Source organism: Carassius gibelio, chromosome A11 (assembly GCF_023724105.1).
Source record: "Carassius gibelio isolate Cgi1373 ecotype wild population from Czech Republic chromosome A11, carGib1.2-hapl.c, whole genome shotgun sequence".
In the NCBI taxonomy this organism is placed as follows: domain Eukaryota; kingdom Metazoa; phylum Chordata; class Actinopteri; order Cypriniformes; family Cyprinidae; genus Carassius; species Carassius gibelio.
In genome coordinates this window covers 13,086,536-13,099,559 of record NC_068381.1, presented here as the reverse complement: position 1 = coordinate 13,099,559, position 13,024 = coordinate 13,086,536, and the positions used below count along the sequence as shown (strand labels likewise).

General features: G+C 35.3%; 1 protein-coding gene across 13 annotated transcripts in view; it reads left to right on the top strand.

Annotated features, from left to right (window-relative positions):
* Positions 1-13,024, top strand: part of LOC128022392 (calcium-dependent secretion activator 1-like) — a 200,348-nt gene that overhangs the window by 149,144 nt on the left and 38,180 nt on the right. For all 13 annotated transcript variants that reach the window (XM_052609906.1, XM_052609895.1, XM_052609894.1 and 10 more), the window contains exons 5-9: positions 2,374-2,454; positions 2,600-2,833; positions 4,745-4,866; positions 10,784-10,895; positions 11,777-11,913. In XM_052609906.1, coding sequence (XP_052465866.1) covers positions 2,374-2,454; positions 2,600-2,833; positions 4,745-4,866; positions 10,784-10,895; positions 11,777-11,913 — 686 coding nt within the window. The remainder of the gene's footprint in view (positions 1-2,373; positions 2,455-2,599; positions 2,834-4,744; positions 4,867-10,783; positions 10,896-11,776; positions 11,914-13,024) is intronic.

Genomic DNA, 13,024 nt, shown 5'->3' with positions numbered 1-13,024 from the left:
TTGCTGCATGAATCCGTGAGTACGGGGGAACGGATTGCGAAAGCGTGCGCACGGATTATGAATTCGTGGGTACGGATTCAAAAAACGAGGGTACGGTTTACAAAATCTAAGTGCACGGATTGGAAATTCGTGGGCATGGTTTGTTAATCCGTGGGCACGATTTGTTAAATCGAGTGAACAGTTTATGAATTCGTGAGTACGGTTTATAAACTGAGGGGACGGATTGCAAAACCGTCGTCACGGATTGATTTTTTTTCTCCTACAGGTGACGTCCCGGGCTCCGTATACGGACATCACCGCAGCGAATGGTGCATTTACGTTATAGCCGCGGATATGAGACCTTACTCTGTAGTGGAAAACGCAGGTTTTAAGAACATGCTTAATGTAATTGAGCCCCATTACAATATTCCTTCACGAGCCCATTTCAGACAGACCGTAATTCCTGCTTTGTTCCAAAAAACATAAGCCCAAATAGAGAACCAATTGAGTAAAAACACACTAAATATAAAGAGTTATAGAGTTCCATATAAAAAGAGTTACATCTTTGTATTTGTTCATAACCACTACAACAATATTACATTTAATTTTTAAAAAAATTTTTATAAGGAGCTATTTTTGTTTTATACAGTATGCTGCTAAGAAAACACCATAGAAGATGGGTAAAGAATAGCTCCATCATTGTTCAATGTAAAAAAAACACATACTTTGTTAGTTTTAATAAATAAAACATTTTTTAAAAAATCAAGGAAATTTATCTGCCAATTTTTTCTTTTTGCTGTATCTAAAACGTACCGAACCGTACCGAACCAAACCGTGACATCAGTGTATTGAACCGAACCGAACCGTGAATTTTGTGAACCGTTACACCCCTAATATATATATATATATATTTTACTATTACAGCTGTCGAGATTAACGAATCGTGGAAGTGTTGATTATATAATTATTTTTTCGATCTTTTCCCCATCGGCTGCAGTGATGAGCATTGAGTAGACAGAGTCTGTTTATCGCGTGGATGCAGTGATCTCGTCATTATTGCATCACGTTTTCTCTCACAAAATGCTTTCACCACAGCTAACAGCAAACACATGAATACAGTAAGAGCTCCGTTGTGCAGCATAACAGCGTCATTCATTGTAACGGCAGTTTGGGCAAGTGTGCAGATATACTCGCGATGTGTAACAGCTCCGGAAAAAAGCGAGCGTTCTTTGATCGCTCTCTGTAGTTAAATCACAGATTTGTTTCATGCTACTAAGAGAAACAACGTGAAGTTGATCGTTTAGTCACTGGCTTGATTCACTGATGCATAAACAGTATTAAACGATTTAGAAAGAAAGTCTGTGTGAACTTGAATGATTAGCTACCCATGAGAAATCACTGATCACAGATCAGGCATTAATGAACACTGTTACTCACTGTTTGTGCCAGTGCCGTCGAATCCATATCATAAAAGTCTGTTTGAAACACCTGTGCTGACATTGCGACTGAATTATATGTAAATATTTGGGCGGGCAAAGCAGAGAAAGGGGAGGTAACAATTCTCGTTGAAACGTCACAACGAGGAGATTCAAGATCAGCCCGTTTGAGCTTCCATTTTCTCAAAGGCAGAGAAAGATAGAAAAATCTCAATTTACACCGATTCAAATTTCTAGAAACTTAGGGACCATATACAGGCTAGGGGAAGTCATATTAATGTTAAAAATCCTCAGAAAGTGAAATTTTCATGTCATAGGACCTTTAATAGTACATTTTTGTTCCCTATTCCAAAGTTTTACCAATGCATCCGTTGGTGTTGTTTCTCCTGGTCCGGAATTGTAAACCAACAAGTTTGTTGTGCTGTTTGACTTTTGCATCAACATTTTGAAAGATTCAGGGCGTCAGCTGATAGTTTCATTATTAGACTGGGCTTTGAATGATGGAAATACATAGCTAATTAAAGAAATTATGAGGTCTGTTCTATTCTTAGCTAGAATGATTTTTCTAGCTTGGAGAGCTCAGTGTTAGCTAAAAAGAATAGATCACCCAAAAATGAAAAATTACTCACCCTCAGGCAAACATAGAAGAAGTTGATTTTGAAAAATGTAGCATTACAAATGGCTGATCTTCTTTGGTCCCTAATCTAATAACAGCCCTGGGCTGTCAAATGGACAGAGCTGTGCATGTATTGGATGAAAGCTTGCAGAAAGCCATGTGCAGGCATTAAATATTAAACACAGTTTGATTGAGGTTTATTTGGCATGGTTGGTATGACAAAAATTATGAGATATTTTGGCACTATTTATTATGAAGATCAGATGTTGGTTGATCTTGTGTCAGGAATGAAGAGTGATTGGGATGTCAGTATAAATGCATTGAAATGTCTTTGTCTTACAGTTGGATAATCCTGATGAACAGGCTGCCCAGATCAGAAGAGAGCTGGATGGAAGACTCCAAATGGCTGATCAGTTCACAAAAGTAAGTAATCCCATTTTAAACAATTACACATGAAGCATACTGTAATTTTCAGGTTTATAGACTAGCCTATCCTAAGACCCAAATGTCCCAATATCCTGTCTTGTCCCTCTTGGTCACAGTTGTTTGTCTCTAACTCATTGAATAGGCTGGCAGGTTCCCTAAGTTTGTGTCCAGGGACATGGAGGCCATGTACATTGAGGAGCTGAAGTCATCAGTGAACCTGCTGATGGCTAATCTGGAGAGCATGCCGGTGTCAAAAGGAGGAGATTTTAAACTGCAGAAGCTCAAGAGAGGCCATAACACCTCCATCATGGACATGGGCCAGGAGGACGAGAATCAGCTCTCCAAGTCTGACGTAGTTTTGTCTTTCACACTGGAGGTACTTCTTCTTGCTTAACTTTCTTAATTGGATCAAATTAGGTTATGGTTATAAAACCTCTTGCCACTCTAAATAACCATTTGGATTGGATTAATTTTCTGAACATCTCTGGGCACTGCAAGTCATTTCTTTATCAGACTCTCCTTGTTGATAAAATTTTTTCTTTGTCTTCATTTAAATTTAGGTATAATTCAGGTGAATCAAAAAGAAAAAAAAAGAAAAAAGAGAAGAGAAAAGAAAATAATATACTTGCATATACTCAGATATTCCAGTTGAGATATTGTTAGATTTCTCAAAGGACCACTGAGAAAAACAAATTTAGGTAATTACGTAATTCTCTCTGTGTTTTTTTGTTTGGTTTTGAAAAACACAGACATTTTATTCGTACATGAGTAAAATTCATACATGAGTTTACACCTCTGAGACACAAAATTCTCCATCTGAATAGGGTTTAAGAGTAAAATGCAGCATGTATGAAAGATCAGTGTTCAGTATTTGGGCTGTTACCAAGTGGTTAAAGATCTTGGCTGATAATTCAAATGTTGCAGCTTCGTACAGTTTCAGTATTTCAAGTAATATTGTATAAAACTTTTTTTTTTCAAACATTTGTCCTACCCATTATTTTTAGCTTTGCTTTAGAACACTAAGCTTTCCAGAATACCACATCTCATTGCCCACACTTAAGAAAATAAAATATAATTTATATCAAAGAATTTACTGATATATGGGCATATGAAGCAAATGCAACATTGTCTTTTTCCTATTCAGCATCATTTTGTTGTAGCTTGTGATTTGATAAAAATTGATCTGATCATCAGAACACAACAATGTCCAGATGAAATAATTGAATCTTTGATGGTCTTGACATTCATCACAGGCTTGACAATTACGTTTACATTTTACATTTAGCAGGCATTTTTAACACTGTTTTTTAACAGTATGTGTGTTACCTGGGAATTAAACCCACAACCTTTTGCGCTGCTAACGCAATGCATGTTGCATATCAACATCAAATAATACAGGCCATGTTGGTTGATTAGCAATATATTGTTCCTTGATTTGCAGAAAGCAACAAATCGAAAATGTCACATTCTGTTCATCATGCAGGTTCAAAAGAGGACAGGCAAATTCTAAATTTATGAGCAGTAGATAGTCTCTTTCTGTGTGTGTGTGTGTGTGTGTGTGTGTGTGTAGACAAGTCTTACTTATCACAAACCAGACAGAAAATCCTGAGTGGCACTGACAGCCTGCTATAAATCTAGCTTTAATCAAGTGACAGGATCTGAGAGGAGATATTCCCTGAAGAAGAGGGCAGTAAAACCATGTGATGTATGTTGTGTGATAACAACACATTCTCCTTGTTCAACACGTACAACTTGTCACTGATACCTAGGTGATGACAGCTTTATCTGACACATCTCACATCAGTTTGAATCTCGCTTTTACCCTGATCCTAGTTTTATGTATTCAGTTTCAAAATGATTCAAAGTTGTGAATTGTTTTGTCTGTAATACGTCCCTTTCTACCATTTTGATTCATTTATGCAGGTTTGCAGACTATTTACAAGCATTATAGCTGAACATTATATAATTGAGTAATGAGCCAATTATATTGTGACTCTTTAGGTGACTTCTTTTTTTTTTCTTTTTTTTTTTTTACCAGACACAATTTAGGATCTCTATTAAAAATAATGTGTCGTAAAAAAATTTTTGACTATTTTGTACAATATTTACAATATTTGTTAATGTTTGTTTCTTTTATTGTTGTACGGTCAGTTTATTTTTAGAAAAGGCATTGTCTACATCTTACAAAATACCAAACTGGTTTTGGTGTTACAGACTATGTGATTGAATAACGTTTCACACATTTTTAGGAGTTGTCTTTTTAGTTGTCTTCTTTTTTTCCCCACAGGTGGTGATTATGGAGGTACAGGGTCTAAAGTCTTTAGCACCAAACCGGATTGTTTACTGCACCATGGAAGTGGAAGGCGGACAGAAACTTCAGACCGACCAGGCAGAGGCCTCCAAACCAACGTAGGTTTTGCTGAAATTTCTGGTCAAGCATTATCATTATAATTATAATTATTGAATACAACTTCTTAGCAAAGGCCTATACACTGAAAAAGTTATAAAAATTATCATTTTTAAGAGTCCCGAAGCCTTGAAAGCTGCTGTCTGGTGTTAAAATAGTCAATGTTCACTAACCTTTACTAACCTGTTTAAGTTTGATTGCTTGACTTCATGCATACACTGAACTGAACTGTTCATTCAATTCTGAGCTGGAGGAACTTAATCTCAAATCCCATCAAATGCTGATTGCTGAAGCTGAGTGTGTGTGTGTGTGTGTGTGTGTTATTTAGCTCATTACATCATCAGTTGATCTTATAATTGTGTACACAGTAAGCCCATTCTGTTTGTGGAGAGATGTAATGCTTAATGATGAATTAACAATTGTGGGTTTGTAATCAACGCTTACAAAAAAACGTACGCTGATCACATTACTCAACTAGACTTATCACATTTGTTTGTGTGTGAGGAGACTGATTCAAGGGTAAGAGAGAGAGGAAACACCAAACACGCATAGGCAGAAAATCGAATTCTCAAACTTTTCACTGAACGTACTTCACCCACTCATTTGGTCAGCTTACATTCACACTGATTTTTGTCACATTTCTGGAATTGCAAATCATTTATTTTGTAGTGGAACAACATCTCTTGTTAATGAAAGTTCCCTTTAAATTATCATCTTATTGCAAAATTACCTTGACTTCACTCTGAAACATGAGCAGTCAACAGTTAACAATAACTTTATATCTCACAATGTGACTTTATGTTTTGCAATTGAAACTTTGTTTCTTTTATCTGAGCTTATATCTTACAGTATTACATTTTATATCTCACAACATGACTTTATATCTCACAATTGTCTTTTTCATAATTGACGGTTGTCACACAGTTTGACTTTATGGGCCCTATTTTAACGATCTAAATGCAAAAAGCGCATGGCGCAGGTGCACTCGAGACGTGTCCAAATCCACTTTTGCTATTTTAACAACGAAAAAATGGTTGGTCTAAACGGGTTGTCCCTATACTCTTAATGAGTAATGGGTGTTTTTTGGGTGTAACGTGCAATAAACCAATCGGAGTCTCATCTTCCATTCCCTTTAAAAGACAATTGCACTCGTGCCATGACGGATTTGCAATTCCGACATGTAAATATGATTTTTTTTTCTCTCACGTTGTGACTTTTAACTCGCAATGTGACTATAATTTGTAATTTGAGTAGATGTCACAATTGCAACTTTATCGTAACTGACTTCATATCTTGTAATGTGACTATCTCTGACAATTGGAACTTTTTTTTCATAACTGACTTGTATCTCACAGTGTGACTATCTGTTTGACTTTTATCTCATTGTGACTTTATTTTCTGTTGACATGCGGTCACAATGTGACTTTACAATTTAAAACAATTTACAGTTTACAGTTATTAACATCTCACAATTGCTAATCTATTTCTTATAACTGACTTTATATCTTGCAATTGACACTTGGTTTCTCATAACTGACTTTATATCTCACAAGTGTGACTTTTTATCTTGTAATATGGCTTTACCTTACAATTCTTATTCTCTCATAAGTTCCTTTATATTTCTCAGTGTGACTTAACAATTGGCAACACTTTACAATTGTAAATATCTTGCAGTTGTAACTTCGCTTCTTATAACTGACTTTATATCTCTCATTGTGATTATATCTTGTAATTAGACTTTATATCTTGCAGTTGTGATTTTCACATAGCTGACTTTAAATCTTACAACTCTATCTCTCTTGCAATAAAATCTAATTGTGACAGACATTACAATGTGCAACAGTTTACATTGTTAACATATCACAACTGTGACCCATTTTCTTATAACTTCATGGATATATCTTCAAATATTTTACTTGTCTCTTATAACTGCCCTTTTCTCACAGTTGTTATTTTTTTTTTAATCTGTGTGACCTTTATATCACAATGTAACTTTATATCTTGTAATTTTGACTTTACAGTATGTCTTGAACTCGTCACATTGTGGCCTTATATTGTGCAATGTGTCTTTACAGTATGTCTCACAATTATTACATTGTTTCTTATTATTGTAACTTTATCTAATTTCTATTTTAAACTATCTCACACTTGCTTTTTTTTACTACGAGGCAGAAAACCAACATCCATAGTCCAAACCTTTTATCTTTAATAATAATTTGTTTTTTTTTAATTGCAAGCATTAGCACAGGGGCTTGATTGGTTTTGTGCAGATTCAGAACAATTAAATTTAGTGTGTAAATGAGAATGTCATCATGTGACACTGAGAGGCTGCTGATGTAAAATGCATAGTCAGCACAATCAAACATGACAACTGTCTGCAAAGATATATACTGCATAGCCTTACATAGACTGTTGATGAGCCTTGGCTTTTGCCCTCAATTTCTCCGAGGTCACATCATACAATCTGACAAGCAACCAGATCACCAAGCTCTCACATTTTCTCCAAAGCTTGCTGTAATGCTAAAAGCCTGCTGGGTCTCAGGGGTAGAGCCGTGTGAGGATAGATGAGAGGGCATTTGGGAAAACTAAAGAATGACTGGAAACTCTTGAGAGACATGACTTCTGTGCCTGTCTGATCAGACTTAAGATCGTAGGGATTGATTCCAAAACATCTCATTAATTAAAGCACATATGTGCATTTGTGAGGATTTGAGTGAGAACAACAAGGAAGTAGGTAAAAAACAACAACAACATAGCTGCTGTTTGAAAGCCTCCAAGACTTTAAGAGGGCTACAAAGACCTGACTTGAAGTAGCTTTTGCTTTCATAACTGCACTTTTATGAAAAGGGGCGTGGTTATGATGAATGAAAATGCAATTTTTCAAGACATTTGTGCATTTGAATCTGGTCAAGTACACCAGATTGGTCCTGTGTTTGGATTCGAGTGCTCATATTGTAGGATGTTCTTTTCAGGCAATGGATTTTAGTGATTGAATGCTGCCGTGACCCCCTGTTCAACCAGACTTACATAAAAAAAATAAGAAAACTGTAAAATAAAGGTTTATTGTCAGTAGTTCTTGTATCAACCTGCATTTGTTATAGAGAGGCAGAACATTTGACTTTAGTTGCTCTTAACTGGTGGGTCGTGACCCAAAAATGGGTGGCAGTTTTGTTCTTCAAGTGTTATGGAGAGCAGGGAAAACAAAAGCCAATACCATATGCTGCTAACCATATAATTTTGCATAGTTAAGAAAAATAACTGTGCTTAACAAGGAAAAATAGAAAATCCTACCAATATCTGTCACTTGGCAGCCATATTATGCATATCAGAGTGTGGACAAGTGTGGCAGACATGACCCCATTATCAGACATTATGAAAAAACTATGCAAAAAAAAAAAAAAAAAAAAAAATGACCCAGACTTTATTAAATGTGAGTTCACTTGCTAAGAGGATGAAAGTGGTTTGTGATGTTTATCTGGTTAATGATTGTTAATAATTTTGAATATTATTGGGCCTACATAGTAAAGTGAAAAGAAGATTACTTTAATTGAAAAGATTTCCAAAATATACAAAGTCAAATGAAGTGTTCAAAAATGTTATCTGACCAACTCCATCTTCCGACATTTGTGGCTTTTCACTCTTTCACTCTCACTTTCATATCGGTCATGTGTATTACTTACACAGTGTCTATTTTCCTAATCAACTAATAAATGTTAAATAAATAGTTCATTGCAATATTTAAATATACATTTGACACAAAATATGTTTTCTTTAATGGCTACTACTACATATTGGTGGGCAATATGAATAATAAACAACTGATAAAATTATCCACCACATAAATATAGTATTAACAAACTTTGATGCAATAAATAGGATATATATAAAAAAAATGGCCGTAGCCAGGCTTTGAAAATTAGTGAAGTCCAGGGGGTTATTATAATATTTACTTTGTATTTATAGAGATAATTATAGCAAAATTCTATAATTTTTATTATTATAGAAACCCCCTGGACTTCACTAATTTTCTAAGCCTGGCTACGGCCATGGCTAGAATAAAGATCTAAAGATGCTCAAAATATTATTTGGTGTATCTTTCAATCTGCTTTTGTTTAGTAAGACATATCACATACATTTTTTCTCAGCAGATTGATTCTTCTTTATTAACCATGTCAAGAAAGGATTACTGGACCAGGGGCACATGGACCTGGTGAATTTTTTGGTGTGTACAGTATGACTGAAGCTCAAAAGTGAGGAATGAAAACAGCGTTTAGAAGTCATTCACATTAGGTATCCTAAAACATTGATATGGTGCACATCGAAATGTTAGATCGTCTACTGCCACCTGCTGGCTCTGTTAGTACTAGCAGCACTGTGAATTTCATTTACATGCAAATGAATACAAATATGAGTTGCTCTTCAAATGATCACACAGTGATGACTCATTGAGCAAATGAGAGAAAGCATATGTGAAATATGTGTAAGAAGACGTATGCACCTTAATAACATGTTTAATAGCATTCTAAAAGCATTCAGTGTGTGGCAGAACAACATTTGTTCTCTCTCTCATTTACATTGAAATTGACATTCATGTTTCACCATCTTTACCTAACTATCCAGCTATAACAGCTAACTGAAACCCAAACATCTACCCCAAAAAAATCAGAATTAATAGAATTACAACAAAAAATATTTATGCATGAATAATGTTACCTTAGAAGACATAATAATAATTCTGTAAATTTTTATAGCACTTTTCTAAGCACTCAAAGCACTTTACATGAAAGGGGGTATCTCCTCATCCACCACCACCACCACATCCACCAATAGAAGGGTTTTATAGCTGTTCACAGTTCACATGCTGTGCCTTCATGTATACAGCAAGTTCCACTGAAACCTGTTTTCCATATTCTTGTATTGATGGCATACTTGCTAACAGAACTTACTGTTACTTCTAAAGAGTTTGTATCAATGCCATAAGACAAATATGCATCAGGAATCTCCTCTGAGATGCTGATGTGAAGGAAGGTTGAACAGCTCTATACACCAACACAGCAAACAGACATGCACAACCATACAAAAGACACAGCATCCACATTCCCTCAGCTTTAGCCCAGACATTCTAGAGGGAGCCAGGCTCACAGGGGGTTGCCATGGAGACCCGTTTACTGCACTGTGTTCCCCATGTGCACTGTGGCTGGATGATTGCCCCCTCATCTCAAGGGATCACGTTATACACACACACACACACACACACACACACACACACACACACACACAGACATGCATCACAAATACTTTCATGTACACACACAGTGCATTGCCAGACAAGCCAACAAAGCTGCAATATTTCCTGTTGATTCAGCCTTTCTACACAAAATAAAAGGTATTTATTTTTAGACAAGCTCTTTTTTTTTAGATTGTTATTGGATTTTTGCCATTTCATTAGAAGGCCAGATTCAGTTCTATGTCTTCTTCATAGGCACCACTTCTTAGTGTGTATAAACCACCAAGCCTCTGAAAAAAAAAAGAAAATATTTTCAGCTTATACATTTTAGAGTTTTTCTGTTTTTCAATGCAGATTCATTTTTTGTTACTTTTTTACTTTTCAATGGTTTCATTGCCAAAGTTCTTCAAAATGTCTTCTTTTGTAATCAAAACACACAAAAAAGTACAGGATACAGGACACACAAAAACTTATACAGGATTAGAACAAATGCAGGGTGATTTAATAATTGCAGATATGGTCTCTGTAACATGTTGTTATTGTTGTTGTTATTATAATAGTCATCATAATTGATTATGAAACCTAGGCATACAGTTTTCATCTTATTCATGTAGTTTTACTCTCCTAGTTGCAAAACCAGTTTGAAAACCACTGATTTAATTTCTCTCTCTCTCTCTCTCTGTATTGTTTAGTTGGGGTACTCAAGGAGACTTCACCACCACTCACCCACTTCCAGCTGTAAAGGTGAAACTCTTCACAGAGAGTACAGGAGTGCTGGCACTGGAGGACAAAGAGCTGGGACGGGTTAGACACACACACACACACACACACACACACACACACACACACACACACACACACACACACACACACACACACACACTGGACCCATCACAGCTCATTCTAGCCCATACTCCCATACTCTCAGCTCAGTTCTGCTGTCAGGAGGTGATCAGTACTAAAATGGTTTTGCTAAGCTCTCCAAAATGAGCAGCCCCCCTGCTTGCCTGTAGCTGTTCTAATGGATTTGATCCAGTGCTGAGTCAATGAGGCAAAGAGTCTCTCTATTCCTCTCTCTCTCTCTCTCTCTCGATCTCTCTGACTCTCTATCACTCATTCTCTCTAAACAATAAGCCTGCACTGATATAAGAACAGAAATATAAGGTGTTGATGTCGGCTCTTATGCAAATGATATATGACTTCAGAGTGAAGTGGGAGATAGAGAAAATAATGAGATCTGATGTGCGATGAATCAGAACACTGGTGGGAGTGGTTATTACTGGAAAGCCACAGTGTCCCACTTTTCCCAACTTTCCCATTTGAGATAGATATGCAATATAAACAGTATGACCACTGAGGAAAATGTTTATGTTTATCAGTATTCTAAATTAAAGTTTATTTTAAAACTTGAGTTTCAAATGATATTATCAGTATAACAGTGAAAAGTTGAGTTAACATGAATTTCACTTCATATTTGGTATGCCCCCTTTTGTTTTCATGACAGAACTTAAAATATTTCCTAAACATGTTACATATTTTTTATTTACTTAAAAAATCTAATAATAATTATAATAAAAAGATTTCTATAATTTCAATGTGGTTTCACTTTACATTTTTAAGTTATATATAAAAATGTTAAATATTAATAATAATAAAAAATAATGTCTGTCATAATGTGATTCCAGGTTGTGTTGCATCCAACACCCAATAGTCCCAAACAATGTGAGCTCCATAAAATGACTGTTGCCAAAGGTTGCCCAGATGGCCTGAAGATCAAATTGGCTGTGCGTATGGACAAACCACAGAACATGAAGCACTGTGGGTAAGTGACATCCTCATAATTATAGTTTCTGATTTCAGTCGATGCTACATTGACTTAAAATTGAATAGATTTTAGGAAGGTATTGAATAGATTCAACATGCATAGACTCGGGACAACCCATTTCACCAACACTGAAAGGCAACAGTTCTAACTCTCTGTCTGGTTCAATGGACATTTAGCCTCAAAACAAAAATCTTTTGGCTCCATCTAGTGGATAGAGTAAAACATTATTAACTACTGAAGTGACCTTAAGATCTACACACAAAATCATGTACAATATATGTGGATTGATTTTACAGTATAAAAAATAATAATAAAATTATATATAAATTTTTATTTTATTTTTTTTTTTTTTTGAAGTGGTCATCTACTTACCTATCATCAGATCAGTCATAGCAATGTCCTAAAAATAGATATTGTGTTTTAGATATTGAGCCTTTGCCTAAAGTGCAATGTATTGTTTTCTCCTTTAGGGGGCACTAAAACTACACCTGAAAAATCCACATCTGGCTTGCATTAAAACTCGCACTACTTTCTGAGGGAAGACTCATAGGTCATCCTCTATAAAGTCGCATTATGTATTTGCCTTCTATTAGATTTTTTCATTTTAAATATTCACTCAAGCAACATATACTATATAACAAATCTCAACTGCCTTATTCTTGCCAGCTCTTTTTATAAAATTGAATATATAAGTGTGTCCAACTATGTCTGCATATATGCAGGTCTACTTTTACGTGGAGATATATAGCCTACTATATATCAAATATTCTCAGCTTGTATTGTTCCAAAATGTAAACTATGTCATCTAAATGCAACTATAATGTATGAAGATAAAATATAGTTATTAACAACACAATTTTATTTAAAGCTGCTTTGAAAAAATGTGTACAGACTTGTATTATGAAAGGAACTATATAGCTCATCATTAAATAACCAAACACGTATTTTGTCTGTTTATAGCATGTGAATGTCTTCTCAGTGCATTTCTGAGACACTTATTTTTTGTTCACATGTTTGTAAACGTATATTTTTCTATATGTAGTATGTGTTTTTTTGTTTTTTTTTACATGTATTTATGATGTCAAAATATCCCAGTCGTAATTTATTT